Source organism: Aethalodelphis obliquidens, unplaced genomic scaffold (assembly GCF_003676395.1).
Source record: "Aethalodelphis obliquidens isolate GAN/ISIS:26980383/991018 unplaced genomic scaffold, ASM367639v1 scaffold5, whole genome shotgun sequence".
NCBI lineage: Eukaryota > Metazoa > Chordata > Mammalia > Artiodactyla > Delphinidae > Aethalodelphis > Aethalodelphis obliquidens.
The window spans coordinates 6279889-6303201 of record NW_020837949.1 but is presented as its reverse complement, the minus strand read 5'-3'; the positions used below and the strand labels follow the sequence as shown (position 1 = coordinate 6303201).

Below are 23313 nucleotides of genomic sequence, written 5' to 3'. Positions count from 1 at the left end.
GGGGACGCGGGTTTGTACCCCGGTCCGGGAAGATCCCACATGCCGCGGAGCGGCTGGGCCCGTGAGCCATGGCCGCTGAGCCTGCCCGTCTGGAGCCTGTGCTCTGCAACGGGAGAGGCCACAACAGTGAGAGGCCCGCGTACCGCAAAAAAAAAAAAAAAAAAAAAAAAAAGTGGCAGTTGCATGGCCCCTTATGTTAACTGTCAAGTTCCTTATAGTGTCTCCCTGTATTTGGTCACTTTTCAGTATCTTCTAACAGTTGTTTAGAAATTCTCATTATTTTGAATTTTCTACATAGTGTATGAATGTCATTACGGGAGGATTGGGAGCTGGAAGCCTTCCCTGGGGTTTTTAGCCGCTGCTTTGACCCACCAAGGAGGAAGCAGCCCACGTGCTCACTGGGCACTTCGGATTCTCCAGATCTGTGTTTTTCATGCTTTCCTCCAGTGTAGAGATATTTTTTGAGAATAACGAGTTCCAAAGTTCACTATTTTCACAGCCTTGGCCAAGACAACCCTCTCTCCTCCCCCTGCCCCCACCCTCACCCACACCACTTCTTTCCTATTGGTACACAGACCATGGAGTTTCCAGAACATACCGACACATGCCTTCCCCGTTCTCTGATGCTGAGGGAGTGATGGCATGAAGCAACATCTATCCCTCCTTCTGAAAAGTCGTGGGAGGTATTTTCCCTGATTTTTAGTAATAAAGGAGAGAAAACCCCATATTCGATATAATTTTAAACAATTCCTTTAGAATTTTTAATGAATGACATGTTTTGAGTGGCGCGCCATTTAGAGTCACTGGATGGGTGTCATTTGGTCAGGTGCTTGTATTTTCCATTATGAAATCAATCAAGCCAGCAGAGTTCAAACAAAAGTACCTAAATTAAAGAAATGTATCTTCTTCTCCTGAAGGAAATGCACATGATTTTAGCTTTTACTTCAATAACTCTGAAGTCATGAGTCTATTCACTTAGAAACAAGATGGCCTTAATTCACTTATCCTGGAGGCATTTACCAATTCTCCCAACTTTTTTTGTGTTTTAGATTTTTAATGTAACTGAAAGAGTTTCTTTTAGCATTGTGTAAATTTAAGGTGTGCAGGGTGTATGGCTGTTGTAACAATATTCATCACACCACATTCTTAGAGTACAATGTTACAGTCTACATTCAATATACTGTACCTTAGATCTCTATGGCTTATTTCGTGCTTGTTACAAGTTTGGACCCTTAAATACCACCAGTCTCATCCCCTGTGTCCCTACCTCCTGGTAACCACCGTTCTACTCTTTCTTTAAACAGGTTTGACATTTTAGATTCCACATATAAGTGATATATATTACACAGTACTTGTCTTTCTCTGACTTATCTTACTTCCAATCCTCCCAAATTTAATACATAAATGTAAGACAATTCCAACTGGAATCCCAACAAGATTCTTTTATGAAAATTAAACAAAGCGATTTTAACTTTCACACAGAAGAATAAATGCCTGAAAATAACAAAGGAAATACAAAAATGGAGACTGGGGAGGAAATCGGTGTGTCACATTATAATCAAAGCCACTCTAATCAAATCCATGTTTTATTCATGCAGGAGTAGAAAAGTCAGAAGAACAGAATCGGAAATCCTGACAGAGATCTTAGGGAATATGAAAAATTAACATATGATAAACGTTGCGTTCCAGTTCAGCGGGACGCGGATCACCTGCTTAATAAATGATCTGGCACAAAGGCTATCGTAAGCATACACCAAAATAAGTCTCGTTCTGCCTCGAGACACTTGTCTGAATCTTTTAGCAAAAGAAATGCTTAAGCTTTCTTAGGCGTCCGCTGCGTCTGGAGAAGACGACAGCCACGTGTTGCAGGGCTCTCCCCATCAGCCCAGCAGGCTGTTCCCTAGGACGTCTTACATCATTCACCTGCTTCTTTTCTTTGCAGCTTCCCTTTCTTCTCTGCCTCCTCCCATGCTGTGCACCAAAATACCTTGCTGGGGACCCACCTACACACCAAGACACACCCCACCCACACTTTCTCCCCACTCTCAAGGGAGAAGGGAAGCAGTTGCAGGTGAAGCAGAGGAGGGGTTGAACATCGCCTCTGTTCTCTACGGCTGGACGGCCGGACGGCAGGCATCACGAGGGGCAGTAACAGCTGTGTGACCTCCCTAGTCCGAGTCTGCCTCAGGGAAGTGCTCCTCTCTGCCCAAGCCCACTTGGCACCTCCGGGGGCCTCCATGTCCTGCAGCCAGGTCTAGGCTCCATTTCTTGACCGGACCTGGCCCCCTGGATACCCCCACCCCGCTCTGCTCATCATCCCACCAAGAGGTTCCCACGGGGCTCCTTTGCTGCGATTGGGTGGCCTCTTTCAAGAGTGAATAAAAGGGCTGCACCTTCTACCCCTCCCGTTTCTACTTGCTTTCTCCTCCCCAGCCCAGTGCCTGTCCTGACCCACATGGCACAGGGCCTTAAAAGTCATCATGCCTGCCCCCTTAGCGGGCAAGGACACAGCCCAAGAGATGCAGAGGCACCTGGTCGACATCCCACACTGATTTGCTACATCGACGTTTAAGCGGCGACTCCAGTGGCCAGGATGCTGTGGGAGTTACATGGGCGAATGAGGCACGGGCCTGCCCGCAGGAAGCTGTGGTCCTATCGGTGTTCTATTGCAGACTCGGAATGCCAAGGAGACGTGAGGATGGAGGGGCACAGAGGAGGGAGGGCCCGCGTGTTCTGGAAGGTGTGATGAAGGACCTGCGAACTCAGGAGCCCGCACACCGCTCGCCACCCCAGACCCTGCCCTGGACACTGGGAGGGTCAGTGACCTGTGGGACGGAGAGAGCAAGTGAGGGGCTGGAAGGCAGACTCCGGGGCCGAGGGAGGCTGGCAGGAAGCAGCCGTGGCTGCGTGGAATCCAGCGCGTCTCAGATGGGCGGCCTCCCCAGGAGCTGTGTGTCAGTGCGCCCAGATTCCTTCCGGATGCGACACAGTCCCTGCCACCAGGACTCCTCGCTGCGCCCTTCCTCGGAGCCCTGGCCCTGGGGGACCTGCCCCGCCGGCTCTCGCTAGAGCAAGACGTAGCACGGGGACTGACGGTAAGCCTGGTGGCTGTAATAACGGCCTTCGTGTTCCCACAGGATGGCTTCGATTTGTTCCATGAGCTCCTTCAGCTGGGCGTCCTGCTCCGCCCCCTGCGCCCTGTTGTTGAAGCCACAGTGTCGCCGCTCACACAGGACGTCCAGCCTGGCAAGCTCCCGGTTGTCGGTCTCTCGCAGGTACTCCTCCAGGGTGCCGCCGCCCAGGTCTTCCTTCCGCGTGAACACCAGGATGGTGCGGGCCAGGATGCCCGCCCCGAAGAGCTCCTGGAGGCGCCTGACCCCCTCCTGATCCTCCTTGGTGAAGCGGCCCAGCTGCATCACCAGGAGCACCGCATGGGGCCCCGGTGAGGAGGCGGCAATGGCTCTGCAGGGGCCCTGAGTGGTCCCTTGCGGCGCCGCCCCCGGGGACAGGATGTCGGGGGTGTCGATGACCTCGAGCTCCTTCCCCGCCCACGCTCGGCGCCCCCGCTGGAAGGCCTTGGTCACTGGCCTGGCGCTGACCTTGGACTCGAACACTCTCCGGCCGAGGATGCTGTTTCCTGTTGCGCTTTTCCCGCTTCCAGGTTTTCCCACCAGGATGAGCCTCAGCCTCTGCGGGGTCCCTTCATCCTCCCTCAGCCCTGGAAGCATCAAGAGAAGGTGGGAGACCGGGGTTAGAGCCCATCCACCCACTCTAGCCTCACCAGGGGCAGAATGTCCGGGGGGCGGGGATCACGAGAAGGGAAGACCGGCGTCAACGTCTGAGATGTGCCCTAGACTCACATTCTTTCCTTCCCTCTCTCTTTTTGTAACTTTCAGAAAAAAATTATGGTAGAATATACGTAGCATGAAGTTTACCATTTTTAGGTGTAGCATTAAGTACCTTCATATTGTTGTGCAATCATCACCACTATGCAGCCCAAGAATTTTCCATCTTCCCAAACTGAAGCCCTGTCCCCGTTAAGCGCTAACGCCCCATGGCTCCCTCCCGCTAACGCCTGATAGCCCTGTTCTTTCCGTCTCTGTGTGTTTGACTCTTCTACGGACCTCATGTAAGTGGAGTCAGGCAATGTTTGCCCTACTGTGTCTGGCTTATTTCACTTAGCATAATGTTTTCAAGGTTTATCGACGTTGTCGCATGTGTCAGAACTTCCCTCCTTTTTAAGGCTGAATAATATTCCACTGTAGGTGTAGACCACATTGTGTTTATTCATGTGTATATATATATATATATATATATATATATATATATGGACTTTGGGGTTGTTTCCACCTTTTTGCTATTGTCAATATGCTGCCATGAGCCTTAATGCACGTATGTTCAACATCTGTTTCCATTCTTTGGGCTATATTCCCAGAGGTGGAATTTCTGGATGATGTGGTAGAAAAGCTACATTTTATGTTTAGGTTTTGAAACTTCTGAAACTTCTGGCCAGGAAAGTGGATGGATTTCCGGCATTCCTATATCCCTAAGTTCTGTCTCCTCAGGCTAGACGGTGAAGCTGAGTCCATGAAAGTGAAGCCCTGACCCTGATGCAACAGCTTTCGTGGGGAGGGAGCCCCTTGGGAAGGCGGAGCCCGGTCCTGGGGGCACCTGAGTGCATCCTGCTTGTTCACTAGTGCTTTGCAGTCCTCGTGACCCTGAGAGCTCTCACACTCGAGCCAGCGAGATGCCCACACAGAGGCCGGGGGCGAGCACATCCTTCCTGAGACTCAGTGAAGGGGCGGCTGGCGCTGTGCGTCACCCCCTCGGCCACTGCGCCCATCAGGGGCCTTTCCCTCCTATCTGGCCGTGTTGAAGAGAGGCCCAACCCAAACGCCCTTCGATGGCCGCCGGGTGGGCAAATCTCTGACAGGAGGAGCTCCTGCTGCCTCTCCCAGCGCGCCCCCTGCACCTACAGGTCCCCCGGCCATGCCTCTCTAAGTTTATGTCTGCTGGAAACATGTTTTACCTCCTGACCCGTCTTGTGTAGGATCCTGAGACAGCCCTTCCTCGCGATTCTCCGGGAGAATGAGTTCATAATATTCTTCCTCCTGAAAAAAGAATCATATGTCTCACTGACTTTTCCACCGAGTTTTAAGAGGCACCTGACTTGTGCCTTTCTCTTGCCAAAAGGAAGTTGTTTGCATTGGTTTGGGGGGGAGAGACAGAGTGAGGGGAAGTCTAAGAGACCTTCTACATCCTTTAGGGACCCTGTTTCCTCCTTTCTCCCCCCTGCACTGTGGTCTCCATTTTGGGGTGATTCTGTGATGGAGAGAAAGGATCAGGGATGCATCCTGACAGCTACTGTCCTGGGAGCAGTGGCCAGCGTGCCTGGGGGACGTGAGCAGGAAGTTGCTGGAGGGGCTGGTGAGGGGCTCTTGGGGCCAGATGATCTGTGGGGAGAGCCCAGCAGCAAGGGCCGCAGAGGCCAAGAGCTGGACGGTGAGGAGGGCGGCAGACTCGGACAGGCTCCCTCCACATCGGGCCCAGTCCCGGTCCTGCTGGGGGCCCAGGGAACTCGGCGCTCCTCCCCAGGCCAGCAGCTAGGTGGTCGCACCGCCTGGGCCTCAATGTCCCTGGAGGTGTGAGTGCTGGGCCACAACTACATGTTCATGACATCTCTTCCCTGTAGAAGATTCCAGCACATTTTTTGACCTTCTGTAGAGCGATTCCTAGTCCTCTTTGCGAAGGAGGGCCGTGTCACCCACCCAGGAACTCGCGTCATCCTGAGGAGAGACCAGCGTATCCTGCCTTCAATCCGTTCCACCCTGCAGACCAACACGGTTCCCTGTTTCAGGGGCCCATCATGTTGTAGCTGCTTGGTAGTCTCTGTGGGATGGGGAGGGAACCGTGTGGCCCCGTGACTGTTTTTCTGGAATGTGTAGGACACTCAGAGACAATCACAGTCAGATGACATTCTCCAGATGGAGGCTCTGAGTTGAGGGGATGGTAACTCCGAGGGAACGTCCACAGACATAGCTTTCCCGTCGCCACAGCATCCCCGGGGGGCTAAGGCTCTCTGCTCACCTGGCCCACCACCTCAGTCCTCGCCAGATCCCAGGGGCTGGCCGGGGGCCTGCGGGGCTGTGGCTGCAGGACTGGGGGTTCAGTGATGTCAGCTCTAACGTGCCAGCTGAGAGTGGACCCAGCCCAGGAGGTTTGGTGACGTTCCAGGGAGAGTGAGCAGGCAGGTGAACATCTTCACCCAGACCTGTTCAGCCGCATTCTTGTGAGGACACAGGCTTTTACCTCTCAAAGGGGCCCCCTGTCTTTGCAAAGTGGAGATCCCTCAATCTCTCTGTCCTTGGCGCCCTTACATCATTGGTGGAAGCGGAAGCAGCACTTCACCCAGGAAACCTCCTTCCTCCTCTAGAGAGAAGGGTGGTGAGAAGAAGATACAGGCCGGGCCGGGACCAGGGCAGGTGGGTGAGGCAGACCCCGCACTCCACCCTCGCGCCCAGACAGCGCGTCTGCCCGGCCCCTGGCCGCCTCAGCCTACACCCTGCCCAACAGGCATCACATGTGTGCCACGTGCCACAGTGTTTGTCTCCAACACGGAGCAGACACGTCACCTTTGTGAGGTTTCTCAGGAAGGCAGTGAAACTCACAGAAGCGTCCTGCCCAGGAGTAAGCAGTGAGTTCCAGGCAGAGCACAAAGGGTCCAAGGTCCTCCCGACTCTCAGCCCTGGCTCCTCTCATTGTACCTCGGACATGCGTGCGCGCGCACACACACACACACACACACACACTACTTACACACATACACTCACAAAAGTACGAGCACACACAAACAGCACACACAGCTACACAACACACATGAACATATATGTTCACAAACACAACACACATACGTACACAAACACGAACATAAGACACAAACACCACTCACACACATATACTCACAAACATATAAACATACCTACCACACACACACACACACACACACATAACACACACAGAAAACGCGCATATACCCACCTACACACAAAGAGACATACACAAAAACACACTACCCACACCATCCCCACTACACACTCTCAAAGACGACACACACACAAACACAAGTACACATCACACACAGACACAGTCCCCACACACTCGGACTTACCGCCCCGCTGCCAGCTGGGCAGGACGAATGGCCATGTTCTGTGTCTCCCGGGGTCGGAGGCACTCGTGCATTCTTTGTTTCCCTTTCGAGAGCTGCCACATTGCAGGCTGAATGGAGAAGGTAAAAGAAGGTGTCCCGGGCGTGTGAATAGATAGAGGACATAGCTTATAGTTTTTCAGCAAAATGTGATCTGAGAGCTCAGCTCAGAAACTGCCCTTGAAAGTGCAGCCGTGAGCTGTGAGATGAGGGAAGAGGAAGTGGTAGGAACACCCAGGAGGGGCCCTCATGACTCAGAAAGCTCTGCCGGCTGCAGTTCCTCTGCAGCCGTGATAACAGCCAGAGGAAAAACAACACGCGTATTATGATTTTTATTCTGCACTACCACAACTAGAACTCAGAGGCTTAAAGGAAAGCAGCAGATCTCTCAGAAAATGTTGCGCCGGGGGAATGATTTTATGGATTTCCTCCCTTTTTTGAGAATTACCCACTTCCTGCAGACATCCTCTGTCCTCCGGGTCATGACAGATATTCATTGTCTCTCTTTCTCCCCCAGGCTCCTCCTTCGGCCACTCCACTGGCTGTCCAGGGTCTCCAGCTTGCTGACCCTACATCTTGGGACTCATCAGCTCCATAATCCCATGGACCAGGAGCCACACGAGCCAATTCTTTATAAGCTCTCTACATGCGTGTGTGTATACACACACACACGCGCGCGCGTGCGCAGGCACGCGCACACGCACACATACGCGCACGCATACGCACACGCAGGCACACACACACATTCTGCGTCTGAAAATTCCCAAATCTGTGTCACATCTGAGTCTGGTCCTAGTGTTTGCTTTGTGTGTTTTCTTCTGCCTTTCAGCACGCCCTGTAATGTTGCTGAAAGCCAGACATGATATGTCAGATATTAGGAACTGAGGTGAATAGGCCTATGGTGTGAGGTTTGACGTTGATCTGGCTACGAGCTGTGTTTAATGTTTGTTGTAGCTGCTAGAGGCTTCAGTTTCCTCTAGTGCCCTTGTGTTGTCTCCCCCATTGTCTGTGGGTTTCCCTGAAACCCCTTCTTAAGATAGAGCTTGTGCCTTGCTGTTCTCTCAGCTTTAATTCACCGTTTTCATACTGGACTCCTGCTAATGTGGGGTAGGGAGTGAAGGAGGGGAAGCATCATGTTGGGATTGAATCTCACTCTTAAAGTGGGTCTGTGTTTTTTGACAGCGGTCCCCAACCTTTTTGGCAACAGGGACCGGTGTCATGGAAGACAATTTTTGCACGGACAGGGAGGGGTGGGGTGATGGTTCACGCAGTAATGCCATTGGATGGGGGAATGGTTCACGCAGTAATGCCATTGGATGGAGGAATGGTTCAGGCGGTAATGCCATTGGATGGGGGGATGGTTCCGGCGGTAATGCAAGTGATGGGGAGCCATGGGGAGCGGCAGGTGAAGCTTCGCTTGCTCGCCCACTGCTCACCTCCTGCTGTGCCACCCGGTTCCTAACAGGCTGTGGACCGGTACCCGTCCACCACCCGGGGGTTGAGAACCCCTGCTTTGGGGTGCCAACAACATTCTGTGTCTTTAGCTGAGTGCTTGTTACTTGGATGTGTTCAGTTTGTGACAACTGACAATTTAGTGAGCTGTAAACATATATGAGCTCTTTCCTCTATTAATACTATACTACGGGGACTTTCCTGGTGGTCCAGTGGTAAAGAATGCAATGCAGGGGACGCGGGTTCCATCTCTGGTCGGGGAACTAAGATCCCACATGCTGTGGGACAACTAAGCCGGTGCACCACAGCTACTGAGCTCGCACACCACACGAGAGAGCCTGCATGCCGCAAACTACAGGGCCCATGTGCCCTGGAGCCCGCGCGCTACAACTAGAGGGAGAAAACCCGCACGCCACAACTAGAGAGAAGCCCGCACTGCAACTAGAGAGAAGTCCAAGCAGATTGCGCACTGTAATGAAAAGATCCCGCATGCCACAACAAAGATCCTGAGTGCCGCAACTAAGACCTGATGCAGCAGCACCCCCCAAAAAATAAGGAAAATAAATAAATAAATATTTTAAAAATATACTACACTGCACAAAAACTTAAAATTGAAAACAAAAAGAAGAAAGTGACTAATGAACACACACAAGATCATAGATCAGAAAATGCAAGTGTATGCAACACGCCTGGAAGGACCGCTATCGTGAAAATGTCACTACATTCTTCCTAGGTTTACTGATGCATCTAATTCAATGCCGATTTTTTTAAAGGTCCTTGTAATTTTCTTTTTTTATACTGGTTAGGGAAGTTGGTTCTAAAGTACAGATGAAAATACACCTGTAAGTAAAGCCAGCTTCCAGAAGGACTAAAACAATCTCATACGATGGAGTCACCGGGAAATGCCCCGAGCCCTACGTTCCACAACCTGGGTGCCCCCGATGCTAAGCCAGGACCCCTTCTCCCCAATTCTTCCCCGCTTCCCTCCCAACTCAGAGAGGAAGATTACACTGTGTGCTTCGATGGGAATCACTGGCTGAGTTCACCAGGAGCGGATTCTGAGATGAAAATGTGCAGGCGTGAAATTCATTCAGGAGCGCTCTTGGGATGAAAACCTGTGGGGGAGTGAAGGAAGAAGGACTGGGCAGAAGGAGACACTGGGCTGCGATGAGTCACAGCAGAGGCCTCGGTCAACCTTACCAGGAGCTGGAGCTACGATGGCGGCACAGAGCTCTCCCAGACTGGGGCCTTTATACCTCTACATCGACCAGTCAGGAGATGTGGCTGCCCTGGGATGGCGGGACGATCTTGCAGGAGCTGAATCTCTTCAGCGGACAGTAATCCTGAGGGAATGCCTCAAGGTTATCGGGAGGGGGTCAGCGGTGAGTTACCCTCCATCAACACTCCTATCAGCTGGGAGGCTGGGGGCTCCAGTCCTGAAATGGCGGTGGGGGTGGATCTCAGTAGCAGACCAGAGCCGTCTCGCTCACGTGACCCTCAGGAGACCTTATGAAGGCATTGCCCCCTCCAGTCAAGCTTGACGTGCAGGCTTGAAGGGTGAGCGGTGAGGTGCTGAATGGGGAAAATTGCACCCCATAGCCCCACCTGGCTACGAAGGATTCTGTCGTCTGGTCTTCTGGTGACATTTACCCATTTTTGCACTGTGTTATCTCATGAGGCTCAAATGAGAAATGGAAAGGACTGTTAACATTTTTAAATGGTTAAACAAGGACAAGAATAAAAACAAACACACACCAAAGGAACAGTTATTGCCCAAAGCGCCAGTAAGCGATATCACCCAGAAACGTGGCTGACAGATTCCTTCACTAACTCCTAGCGTGGACAACTGACGGTGAACATGTACCAAACTGTGCCCACCTGTTCAGGGATCGCTTGTCTCTGAACCAGCCCTGCAGAGTGACAACTGCGTTCCGACCGGCTCTCTGAGGATCGAGTCAGCTTTGATGGGTTTGTGAGCTGGGGACCGTGCTCCTGAGTGAGCGGGGGTGTCAGGCTCACTGGATATGGTCAGAAGTGTTGGGGAGCTCTAATGTCACAGGCCTTAGATCATTGGCCACAACCCTAATTTTAACCATAAACAAATGAGGCTCAGAGGCCTTATGAGTCTTGCCCATAAACCACAGTGGCAGCCTGATGCCCACAGTCTGCATCTTCTGACCTCAACCCATGTTCTTTTCACTCTACTTGTGTATTAACAGGAAACACAAGTCCTGAGGTGACAATGGGAAAGTCCAACACTGAGGGGGTTCACGGGGAAAACCAGCAACGCCGAGCTGACGGGAAAGTCCTAAAGCCACTCACAGGTATAATGAGTACTGTGGTGACACTCAGAGAGGGAAGGTCTAGTGTATTAGTAGGAAGAGGCGGAGACGATTTTAGGGAAAGGCTAGAAAAAAGCCCTTATATATCTTAATGCAGTAGAACAAGGGCTTTTGGAGTTAATACACTCCCTTTGTTAACCCCAGTATAGTTCTCCAGGTAGGAATTCAAGTTCCTGTCATTGTGTGTGTGTGTCTCACTGCCAGCGGGTCACATTTATAGGAAAGGGGGCCTTGCAACCATCTCTAACCACCCTAGCTTAACAGTCTGCCTGCTGCCTGAAATGTCCTCCATCTCTAGGAAAAGGAAATCATGGCCCAGTGTCCAGAATAAATTAACCTCTGAAGCAAATTCCTCCACAGAGGTGCTAATCCTTAGAAAGAGTAAGACCTGAGAGCAGAAGAGGCTGGGAACAGACTGGGGGCTGAGCGCCACAGTAGGTGGGTGTGTATGTGTGTGTGTGTGTGTGTGTGTGTGTGTGTGTGTGTGTATGTGGGGGGTGTGTGTGTGTGTACTTCAGTTGCAGCACTCTCTAAGGAGCAGCCTGGGCAGAGTCTAGAATGGCCTTTCCAGAAAAGCTAGTGCCTCTGCTCTACTCTTTGTGACCCTCAGACTCATCAGTTCTGGAATCTGTCAAGACTGGAAACCAGGATTGAAGGGAAGTGTGTTCTCCTAATACTGGGTACCTCAGACTCCCTGATGTAGTGGGGTAAGGAACTGTGGTCAGGAGTGTTAAAAAAGACATTGTGAACCTAAATGTCCATCAACAGATGAATGGATAAAAAAGATGTGGTACATATATACAATGGAATTCCATGTAGCCATAAAATAAAGAATGAAATAATGCCATTTGCAGCAACATGGATGGACCTAGAGATTAGCAAACTAAGTGAGGTAAACAAGACAGAGAAAGACAGATATACGATATTATGTATATGTAGAATCTAAAAAAATACAAATAAGCTTATTTACAAAACAGATACAGACTCACAGCCATGGAAAACAAACATGGTTACCAAAGGGGAAAGCGGGGAGGGATAACTTGGGAGTTTGGAATGAACAGATAGACACGACTATATATAAAATAGATAACCAACAAGGACCTACTGTATAGCACAGGAGACTATATTCAGTAGCTTGTAATAACCTATAATGGAAAAGAATCTGAAAAAGAATATATGTGTATGTATAACTGAATCACTTTGCTGTACACCTGAAAACTAAGACAACATTGTAAATCAACTATACTTCAGTTAAAAAAAAAAAGACATTGTGCGAGAAAGAAGGAGAGGAAGTGAAAGAGACTGATACTGGGTAACACAGGGTTGGGAGGAGTGGGGGGGGGAAGAGGGAGGGAGAGGGAAATGGGAGTTCACGTAGATAGATGGTAACTTCCCTCTTGTCCCAGTTTCACTTCCTTAATTTAACCTCCATGTACCAAATCCAGATTATGCAACTCAGCTTTCTCATGTGTCTGTTGCTCAAGAGACCCTCCACTATAGGTCACAGTTCATACTTCTTGGCCTGGAATTGACAGATTTACATCAGGCTTCAAACTTTCTTCGCAGCCCCATCTCCTTCTATTCTGCTACCTTATAAAGGACACAGCCATAGGCTTGGGGTCCTGAAAGTTCCCTTCCCCGCTCTGGCCCCAAACTCATTCTCTAAGTAACATTGTTCAAGTTATTCAATTTTCTGAATCTTATTTTTACTTCTTTAGATGTGGAGATAATAATCTTTACTTCCCAGTGTGGCTGTGAAGTATTAAATGAGAAGAAGATATGAAACACAGTGTTCAGCCAGAAGTAATTACATGGTAGCGTAGTTCGCACCACCACGTAGCGTAGTTCACCTGTGCACTCTTCCCCACCCATGCAATGCTTACTTCTACCTTCAAACCATCGTTCATGCCATTTCCTCCCACCTGTCTGTTTGTCTCTCCACGTATCCCGTCCTCCCATCCTTTAGAGAAAACCTCCTCTCTGCCCTCCTACACAGCAACTTGAGATCACTGGACTCCTCTTTTCCACAGGTATCAGTCCTTGTCTTCTCATCAATATACGAGGACACCTGCAGAGATGAAGCCACATTGGTTTCTTCTTTTTTCCCTTACATCGTCCTCTGACGCATGACAGGCACATCAGAGACATCTGACTCTACTTACTGGTTATGTACATGGCCACCTACTCTGATCCCCAGAGTCACGGAAACTACCCTCAGGAGCTACTTTGCAGAATTACTGTGTACGAGGCCAGAGCTGCTCAACGTGCGGGCCAGGAAGCAGCAGCAGCAGCGTGAATTGGAAACTCGTTAGAAATGCAAAGTCTTGGGCTCCCTCCCCAACTTACTGAACCAGAAACTCTGGGAGTCCAGCAATCTGCGTTTTTTCAAACCCTCCAAGTGAGTCTGATGCAAGGTAAAATCCGAGAGCCACTGGGCTGAGGCATTTTCTGTAGAAGGTCTTTCACCTCGGATTAAATCAGCTAACGGGAGACCATAAGCGGGATAGACAAAGCACATCTGAAACGTAAAGGTTTAGGGTGCGAAAGTCAGCATTGGACCCTCTCATCTGAGATGAACCTAAAAGACAGAAAATGTAGAAGTGCTTTGGGCAATCAGGAAATGTCCTAGATGTCCTATGTAGGGAGAAAGCCAGAAAGTTAAGGTGCCTCAGAGATAACCCCCCTACTTCTGTTTATAGTTGGGTAGAGGGTACATGATGGTAACCCAACTTCAACAATACAAATGATGACAATGCCCTAGGGCAGCAGTCCTCAAAATGAGGTCCTTGGGCTAGTAGCTTTAGTATCACCTGGGAACTTGCTAGAACTCCCACTTTTCAGGCTCCACCCAAATCCTACTAATTCAGAAACTCCAGGGATGTTGCCCTGTGTTTTCCCAAGTTCTTCAGACGATTCCGATGCAGGCTACGGCTTGGAAACCACGGTGCTAGGTGCTGGGGCTACCTGCTTTACACATATTTTTCCATTTAATTCTGACAATCCTATCAGTAGTTTAAGTTTTTTCCCATTTGAAGATGAAGGAAATTAGAGTCAGATTTGCCTAAGGACACATAGCTGGTTAATGGCCAAACAGGAATTGAACCGGTCAGATTCCAAAACCCCATTGAGTATACGGAGGATGTCTTTTGGTCATCGGTGGTCACTGATGGGTAACTAAAAATGACGGAGAGGTTTGGGGGGACATGTGGAAGACAGGAAGTTAGAACTAGAGCAAATAGAGCAATCTCTACAATTTCAATGGATAATATTTGTAGTGGAATAACTGAGGACATGGAAAGGAGACGTGACCCATAGACCAGAGCCCCTCTGCAAGGCAAGGGGCTGGCACCCCTCGGCAAACCGAGGGCGGGCGAATAAGCCAGGACTGCAGGCAGTCTTGGATACTTTGGGCACTGATCCATGAAATGACCTCAGTATAATCAGAACACAAGGAAACGTCCTTGTGCTACTTTAGTATAATCAGAACAATGGGAACACACGGAGATGTCCTTGTGCCGCTTCTGAGCTCAAGGACGCGTAGCATGGCATGTCTTCAAGAAAGCCCACTGTTGCTTGTATAATCAATAGAAGCCTATGTTGCTGCTTTGGCATCTCTGGAATGTTAAGAAAACAAGTCTTAAGATGTAAACATAGATAATGCTTAAATAAAAGCTACCACAGCAGGACAGACGGCGCTGTTTTGCCTGAGCGAGAGGCAGCTCTCTACTGCTGTGCTTCGGCACAGTTCATCCCGTGTGATGAGGTTGCTTTCGGAAACCCTGTCATAAGATAAACTGCAACAATATTCAAACCCAGGACCTGGCAGCATGTTAGATCTGAGGTGCCCATCTCTTTTAAAATATCCTACACATCTGAGAGCAATGGGTCATAGGCTACACTAACCGAACCTTCCAGCCTGTACCTGGTGTTTGAGGACTTGAAGCTTTACCTCTTCACTTGAACTACTTCAAGCCCCTTGGACATCCTTCTAAGTCTCTCCCTGTGTGCTGTTTTCTTTGCCTAAGCAAAGAGCTTTACTCAGAAGAGAGGAGCGACAGTTCAGGGATGGTGGGCTGCAGCTGAGGCTTGGCAGAGGGGATTTCGAATCCATTGGATTCGAATCCATTCGATTTCAAATCCATTCTTCACATAACTCACAATCGGGGCCGTGGCACTACAACCCCAAGTCAATGTCAGAGTGAGTTGCCATTGTTTTGCAAGAAAACATTCAGGATCCAAACTTGACAACTGCCTGCTTCAATCTCCAGCCTCATTGCTACACAATCTGACTTCCTGCCTCTAGGTTGTAGCCATCCTTGCCTTCCTTAATACCTGAGAGTTCCGTGCTGTCACTTGCCTTGGAATATGCTGCTACTTATTCCTGGAAACACCTCCAATCCCTTTCCTCACTCCCTTTTCAAGTTCAGCTCAAACAATTTTACTTTTTCTCAGAAGTCTTTCCCAGCTACCCCCCTCCCATTAGTTTAGTTTATCCTTTATACATTCCCAATGGCACCCTGGCATTTTCCTTCATAACATTCACTATGCTATAGTCTTTGTTTAACGTCAGGCTTGCCTAAGAAAGGAAGAGGTGATGGTGAAGGGTAGTGATGGTAAAAATCTTGTTTTCTTAAAAGATAGAACCAGAATTCTTCTGGAGTGCAGGTATCTATTTGAGAAAAACACCATGGTTGATACGTTTGGAAGGAAAATGAGACCCCAAAACCAGATACAGCTAGAACCAGGCCAATCAACGGGAAAAGAATTTCTTTGTTTTAGAAATGAATAAGATCACTCATGAAGAAATGCAAAAGTTAACTATTATCAAATAGAAGCCAGCCATGACTTAGATGAGAAAGATTAGTCCCAAATATGCAAAGAAGGTTCAACATCAGGAAATATTTTCATATAATTTAATGCATTATAAAGCTATGGAGCAACATAATCCAGTCATCACCTTAGTGTTGGTAATTTGGTAAAATTCAGCATCTAATAACTGGTTACTTTTTAAATTTCCATCTCAACCTCAAAGCCCACACCTTATTTAACTGGAAGCGTTGAGGTATTGCCACAAAAGTTAGAAACAACTTAAGGAGGCCTCCTATACTGGGATTATTGAACATTCTTCTGAATACTAGCCACAGAAAACAAACAGTGGACAAAATTGGATGGTTATTTTCAAACTCCAAGAGGAAGAGGTAAAACGATCATTTTCGGCCACATAAAGAACTTCTACAAATCAATGTCAGAACGATTAACAACAGAATTTAAACATGAGTAACAAACATATGAGAAGATAATAAAAAAGACATAGTTCTTCAACATACGAAAAATAACTCGACCACATTCATGTTGAGTAACGCATATAAAAATCACATGAATACAAGTTTTCATTGATCAGATTGGCAGATAAAATCATGAACAAGGATATGGGGAAATTAACAAAATGCTGGTGTAACTAGTTTGGTTAAAATTTTTATTGTGGACAATCCAGTAATATCTATCAAAATTACAAATGCATCTACCAATTGTCTAGCAATTCCATTTCTAGGAATCTATTCAGGTGATCCAATCATCTATTGCTATATAACAAATCACTCCAAAACTTAGTGGCATGGGGCTTCCCTGGTGGCACAGTGGTTGGGAGTCCGCCTGCCGATGCAGGGGACGCGGGTTCGTGCCTCGGTCCGGGAGGAATCCGCGTGCTGTGGAGTGGCTGGGCCCGTGAGCCATGGCCGCTGAGCCTGCGCGCCCGGAGCCTGTGCTCCGCAACAGGAGAGGCCACAGCAGTGAGAGGCCCGCGTACCGCAAAAAAAAAAAAAAAAAAACTCAGTGGCAAAAGCAGTTTTATTATGCTCGTGATTTTGTGCCTCAGGAAGTCGGGCAGAGCACAGAAGTTCTCCCCTGCCTCTTCTCCACGCAGACTGGGGCTTCAGTTGGTGGGGACACTGGCCTAGCTCCACGCCTCTGTGCCTCCCTGCTGGCCAACTGTGTTCCTTGATTCCTCCCTGTTGCGTCTTTTGGGGCTGGAATGTTCCAGATGGCTTCTTCACGCCTTCACCAAGGTGACAGCGCTTTACTCCTGGTGGTTTCGATTCCTGAGTTCACCATAGTAATGTAAAGTCAGAGGAATTTAAAGGGATTATTGTCAGCTTTGTCCACTGAGAGAGGAAGCAGATCAAAGAGCGGTCACTGTGGCTACTGAGTGGGGGTGACTGTGTGGGACTGAACTGGTGAAGGAGTGGGTAGAACAGTCCACACCTGAGGTATGTCCATGTCCAATTCCAAGGAGCTGACAACTATCTTTACCTCATGGCACGAGATGTTCCACAAGGAGACGATTGTGAGTCATCATTTGAAACCGTAGACAAAGCAATGTGATGGAAGGAAACTCGAAATAGACATCTCTTTGGGTTCCCTTGCTTGCAATATACCTCTTTTTGTAATGTAATACTGCTGATAATTGCATCTTTTAGTGGAATGCTTCTGTTGATGTCTTGTTTGATGTAAAATGTCTTTAAAACTTTTTAAATTAAAATTTTAGCCATTAGGGATTTCCCTGGTTGTCCGGTGGGTAGGACTCCGCAGTCTCAATACAGGGGGCCTGGCTTCAATCCCTGGTTGGGGAACTAGATCCCGCATGCATGCTGCCACTAAGAGTTCGCATGTCGCAGCTAAAAAGCCCGCATGCCGCAACTGAGACCCAGCACAGCCTAAATAAATATTTAAAAAATTGTTTAGCCATTAATCTTTGCAGTTATTCCATGAGATGACCCTTCTTGCAACTCTGAGCATCCTTTGGAACTAGGTCTTCGGCAGCTAGTCCTTTGCAATGTGAAGCTAACATTTCCTCACACTTTTCAGTAGACAAGTCGCTCAGTCCAGCCTCTTTGAAAAACTCCAGGTTGGGTCTTTTGTTGTTTGTTTGTTTGTTGGGCTTTATTCGTTTGTTCACTGAGTTTTTGTTTTGCACCCATCACTTCGGTGAAACTTTGAAAGTCAGGCGTCCGTCAGGCGTCCGTCAGGCGTCCGTCGTTCCTTCCCTGCTTCACCAGTTCACCCCACACACTTTCACCTGCACTGAACAGCCATTGTGACTTGTTTTTGATTTCCCTCCACCCTCCACAAAACCTCTTTTCTTTTTCTCTTCTTTTTTTTGCTGTACGTGGGCCTCTCACTGTTGTGGCCTCTCCCGTTGCGGAGCACAGGCTCCGGACGCGCAGGCTCAGCGGCCACGGCTCACGGGCCCAGCCGCTTCGCGGCACGTGGGATCTTCCCAGACCGGGGCACGAACCCGCGTCCCCTGCATCGGCAGGCGGACTCTCAACCACTGCGCCACCAGGGAAGCCCTATTTTGCATTTTTTTAGGAACCTCCATACTGTTCTCCATAGTAGCTATACCGATTTACACTCCTACCACCGCGTGATTTCTCCACATCCTCACAAACACGTCTCTCCTGTCTTTGTGATGATAGCATCCTAACAGGTGTGAGGTGATAGCCCATCGCGGTTCCGATCTGCATTCCCCTGATGATTAGTGATGTTGACACCTTTTCATGGACCTGTTGGCTATTTGTATGTCTTCTCAGAAACAATATCTATTCAGGTCCTTTGCCCATTTTTTAATTGAGTTGTTTGTCAGGATACTTATCCAATAACTTTCTTTTATAAACCAAAAATATTTGGGGTATTCAAAAGAGCAATATTTTAAGCTTTTGTTCTGAAAAAAAAGTTTTTATATAGGTACTTTAGTGAATTTTACATGTGATTTAGAAAATCGATGGGCTTTGAATTTGATATTGCATTATACGTGTTTTCATAAAAAACAATAAGAAATAGGTCCCTGTTAGTATTTTGACACAGAATCGTTTGTTTTTAGGAAGAGATTACTGATATTAAGTAGAAGACTGCATAGTAAAGGATGTGGAAGAATGCAAAACGGTGATAATAGTTAGTGTGTGACAAAGCAGTGGTGTCCACCCGTGTCCCGGGACTCCAATGCGTTTCCAAACCTCTCCTATAATGAGGTCGGGGCCTCTGATTGTTTCTCATCAGTGGTTGGGAGAGAAAGCAAAGTGCACCACTACTAATCTGGGATATTTAAAGGCTATCTAAGTCCCACATTTTCTCTGCCCCTGCTGTGGTGAACGTCATATAAATAAGGGAAAAAAAGTATTTGAGTGATTTCAGCTTTAACCCCTTGGGTCATTCTTCCTGAATGTAGAGACTCAGATTATTATTGTAGACACTGCCTAGATCATTGCTTCCCAGGGGTGCCTCCCTGACATTGCAGAACTGGACAGGAAGGAAAAGCAGGGAAACCATGAGTGAGTTATTTCCAAGTGCGCTGATGGACGTGACTGTTACAGTCAGACAGACATGGGCTTCTCCCGGGTTCCCCTTTCTGTAACCTCCCCGCTCTGCACAGTGCCCTGTCCTGTGCCCCTCACACCCACGCTCTTTCTGCCCCCAGCCCAGCAGCACTTGCCTTTAGGACAGTCACTGCTACGGTGTGGATGAGGTGTCATTCCTCCTGGGAGGAGTTGAGGGGTGTTCATTCAGGCAAACCTGTAACTGCGGGGACACAGCCCAGGTGGAAAGGAAACAAATCTACCAGCATCCCTGGCGCCCCTTTTCTTCCTGTCCAGTTTACATGATTCAAACATTGTTTTTTTCACTATTGAGAAAAGACAGTCCATGCGACAACAAATTATTCATTAAATTTTGCCATTTTAACTATTTTTAAAAAGAGAAAAGACACAGACATGTGCTGGGGCTCACTTGCAGTGAGGAAACTCAGTGGAGATTCGAGAGAGGAAGAAGCAGACTAGGTTTCCGGTTTTCTGGTTTGTTTGGTTTTTTTTTTTCTCTTCAAGCTGAACGGGCAAGTCACAGATTTCACTGGGGAGGCTTCTGTTTCTTTCAAAAATAACTCAGGTAAGTCCACACTCAAGAAAGTTCTGCAGTGTTGATTTCTAGTTCCCAGGCTAAAGAAAAAATTTTTAAACAAATTTGCCCTATTTTCAGGGAAACAATTTAGAGTGATGGCATCTGGCTTAAGTGAAGGCAGTTTACAGGACCTGTCAACTTCATGGAATTTAGATTACCCATTACTGGCAAAGAGAGCTTCGTTTGCATAGAGCCAATAAAAAGTGCTAACTGGGAAGAATTTGGTCATTAACTCATGCATTTTCTCTGCCTTGTCGCTTGGTACCGGCTGTCAGTTTTAAGACGCTTTTCTCTGCGTAGGAAAAGGAACTAAATGGCAAGGCTTCTACGTGGAAAGAGGAAAATTCAAGTAATTAACGGATCAAATGAAGTGTATTTCTGGTTTAAAGGACAGTGTACTTTTCTGGAGTCGTGTTCTTAATTCATTGAGCCTCTCAGCAAGGACGCAGCGTGGAGGGAGGGGCTGGGCGAGCTGGAGAAGGATCAAAAGAAAGAGCAGTCTGAACCTGGGACCCAAGGCAGACCTAGAAAGGACGCAGAGGGAAAGGAAGGTGTGTGGCCACGGAAAGCAAGAGTGGGCGCAGAGGTCCTTCAGGGAGGAGGGTAAGTGGAGGAGAGGTGGCATGGAGACAAGAAGAAGTAGGTGGGGCGACAAGCGAAACCCATCTTCTGACTCACTGGGTTGACTCTGAGCAAGTGACTAAACTTCTCTGTAAAAGAGAGATAGGACTTCTTTCCACCCACCTCCTCAGCTTTGGGTAGACAAATGAGGCATGGTTGTGAACGTGCTCTAGAAATATAAGGTTCTCTCATGAGTCGTAACTCAAAAATGATAGTTTTTTAATTGGTCTCTGGTCTCTCTGTCCCTCAGGAACTGCCATGGGCCGAAAGGAATGCAGTCACTCTGGTAAGAAAGTGACTTCCTCTCTGCGCCTGTTTACCCATCCTGTGCTTATCTTGTATAAAAATCATGCTATACTTTGAAGCAAAGCATAAGTGAGCAGCAGTTTCTTCACTAGAGAGGATCATTTCACAATGTTCATTTCAGTGTTTTCCTGGTCTAACCATTTCGCTGGTGGTCGGGACCACACCTCTGCCCAGCCACGGTCAGAGGAGCCGTCTCTGGTCCTGGAACAGTCAGGTTACTTTCCCCACCTGAAGACGGAACCCACTGTCTTGGCTACCCGTCTCTCATCTCCAGAAAATTTGCCTTTTACAGGGCCAGAACTGGATGATATAGGCAAATTTTGAATGACAAGGTATGTTTTTAATTCTAACTCATCCTCCAAATATGTTTTTCTAGGAGCCAACGTGGCAATGCCCTGCAGACCTAGAGAAATCTAGAGTTTTAAAAATCATTATTTTATTTGATAATAGAGTTAGCTTCTATTTCAGAAGTACCATACATTGTGAGAGTATATTTTCCCAGACTTTTCCTTATCATTAAAAATATTCCATTGGCATGATCAGTGTGGGAATAACAAAGCAAGCTTATTCTTTTTTTTTTCACCTTTGTTTTTTTTAATTGAAATATAGTTGATTTACAGTGCTGTGTTACTTTCAGTTTTACAACAAAATGATTCAGTTAAACACACACACACACACACACACACACACACACACACACATACACATATGAATAGATTTTTAGATTCTTTTCCATTGTAGGTTATTACAAGATATCGAGTATAGTTCCCTGTGCTATACAGTAGGTCCTTGTCGGTTATCTATTTTATATATAGTAGTGTGTATATTTTAATCCCAAACTCCTAATTTAGCACTCCCCTGCCTGTTTCCCTTTTGGTAACTGTAAGTCTGTGAGTCTATACCTGTTTTGTAAATGAGTTCATTTGTATCATTTTTTTTAGATTCCACATATAAGCGATATCATACGGTATTTGTCTTTCTCTTCTAAGTAAATTTGCTCTTAGCAGGACCATATACAAAGAGTCAACAAGCTCAACATGCCGGAGGATCAGAGCTGAGAGTCATTCTGGTGGGCAAAACAGGAACCGGCAAAAGTGCTACGGGGAACAGCATCCTCGGGAAGGAAGCATTTGCGTCCAGGCTGAGTGCCGAGTCCTTGACGAAGACTTGCAGTAAAAGTCGGGGAAGCTGGGGAGACAGAGAGATGGTTGTCATTGACACACCAGACATGTTTTCTGGGAAGGACCCCTCTGATTCCCTGTACAAAGAGGTACAGAAGTGCTACTTACTCTCCGCACCAGGACCCCACGTGCTGCTCCTGGTGACACAGCTGGGCCGATTCACCACGGAGGACCAGCAGGCTGTGCAGAAGGTGAAGGAGATCTTTGGAGAGGATGCCATGAGACACACAATTGTCCTCTTCACCCACAAGGAAGACCTCAAGGGAGGCTCTTTGATGGATTACATCCATGGCTCAGATAACAAAGCCCTAAGCGAGCTGGTGGCTGCGTGTGGGGGGCGAGTGTGTGCCTTTAGTAACCGTGCTAAAGGGAGCAATCGGGATGACCAGGTGAAGGAGATAATGGACTTGACTGAGAGCCTAGTGATGGCGAAGAGGGGTGGCCACTACAGCAATGGGCTGTACAGCCTAGTAACAGGGTCAGAATGTGCAACTGTGCAGTCAGAGGAAAGATTACAGGACTTCAAAGAGAGCTTTGTAAAGTACATGGAAATTCAGAGACGTTCAGCCATGGCCAAAGCCCTAATCCTAATAGTGATGTGTATTCAGGTGTTTGTCAGATCGCAAACTCTGTTATTTCGTGTCTTGCACGGAATGTGCAATTTCTTTTACCGCTTACTGTTTACCATGTGCCATTTATTCTGTAGCTTACTGTTAATTATACCCCAAAAATTAATGGTAATTTTTAGAAAGACCATTAGACGGGAATGCAAGACTCCTATATTATAGTTACAATCAGTGGTTCTCTATCCACTGTCATTTAGTGGGTGAATCACACACTGTGCCTCCCCTGTAAATACAGTGCCTGACAGCACCAAACGTTTGAGATTCCGTGAAGTGCTTAAATCTTAACAGCATTCTATTTGTCAGTAAACCAAATGATTTTAAAAGTTACTGTTTGTATTGAAATATAGCTTTTGAAACTTGTAAACATAAAATTCCTCTCATTTGCAAATCTCTGAAGTCAGTTTTATGTCCCTAAAAACTCCTTTTCTTCTTTATACTATTACTATTTCTACTGAATATAACAAAAATAACAATAAAATTTCTACTGGGTACAGTACAAGTAAGTTGTAAACAAGTAAGTTGTAAAATTCCTGAGATCACATGTCTTTAATTCTGTGCTATGGTTTTATCCTCAGAAGATGGTAAGTGAACACGTGGCTCATTTCTGTAACACAACCAATGCGTGCTCAACA

The 23313-nt window shown here is 47.7% G+C and overlaps 2 protein-coding genes across 8 annotated transcripts; one reads left to right on the top strand and one right to left on the bottom strand.

The window, feature by feature from the left end:
• Positions 1-1557: 1557 nt before the first annotated feature.
• GIMAP6 (GTPase, IMAP family member 6) lies at positions 1558-7438 on the bottom strand. The gene is given in 3 exon segments (XM_027101528.1): positions 1558-3718; positions 5030-5111; positions 7169-7438. Coding segments are annotated over 3 exon segments (1038 nt in total). The 5' UTR covers positions 7331-7438; the 3' UTR covers positions 1558-2924.
• Positions 7439-19846: 12408 nt separating this feature from the next.
• Positions 19847-22983, top strand: GIMAP2 (GTPase, IMAP family member 2). Of its 7 annotated transcripts, none has more exons than XM_027101517.1 (3): positions 19847-19935; positions 20819-20854; positions 21879-22983. In XM_027101517.1, exons 2-3 carry the CDS (start codon positions 20827-20829, stop codon positions 22841-22843), a joined length of 993 nt encoding a protein of 330 aa, XP_026957318.1. In that variant the 5' UTR covers positions 19847-19935; positions 20819-20826; the 3' UTR covers positions 22844-22983. The 7 variants fall into 7 exon arrangements, with proteins under 7 accessions (XP_026957318.1, XP_026957317.1, XP_026957319.1 ...); XM_027101516.1 differs by having other exon boundaries at positions 21864-22983; XM_027101518.1 differs by having other exon boundaries at positions 19848-19935; positions 21882-22983.
• The last annotated feature ends 330 nt before the right edge of the window (positions 22984-23313 follow it).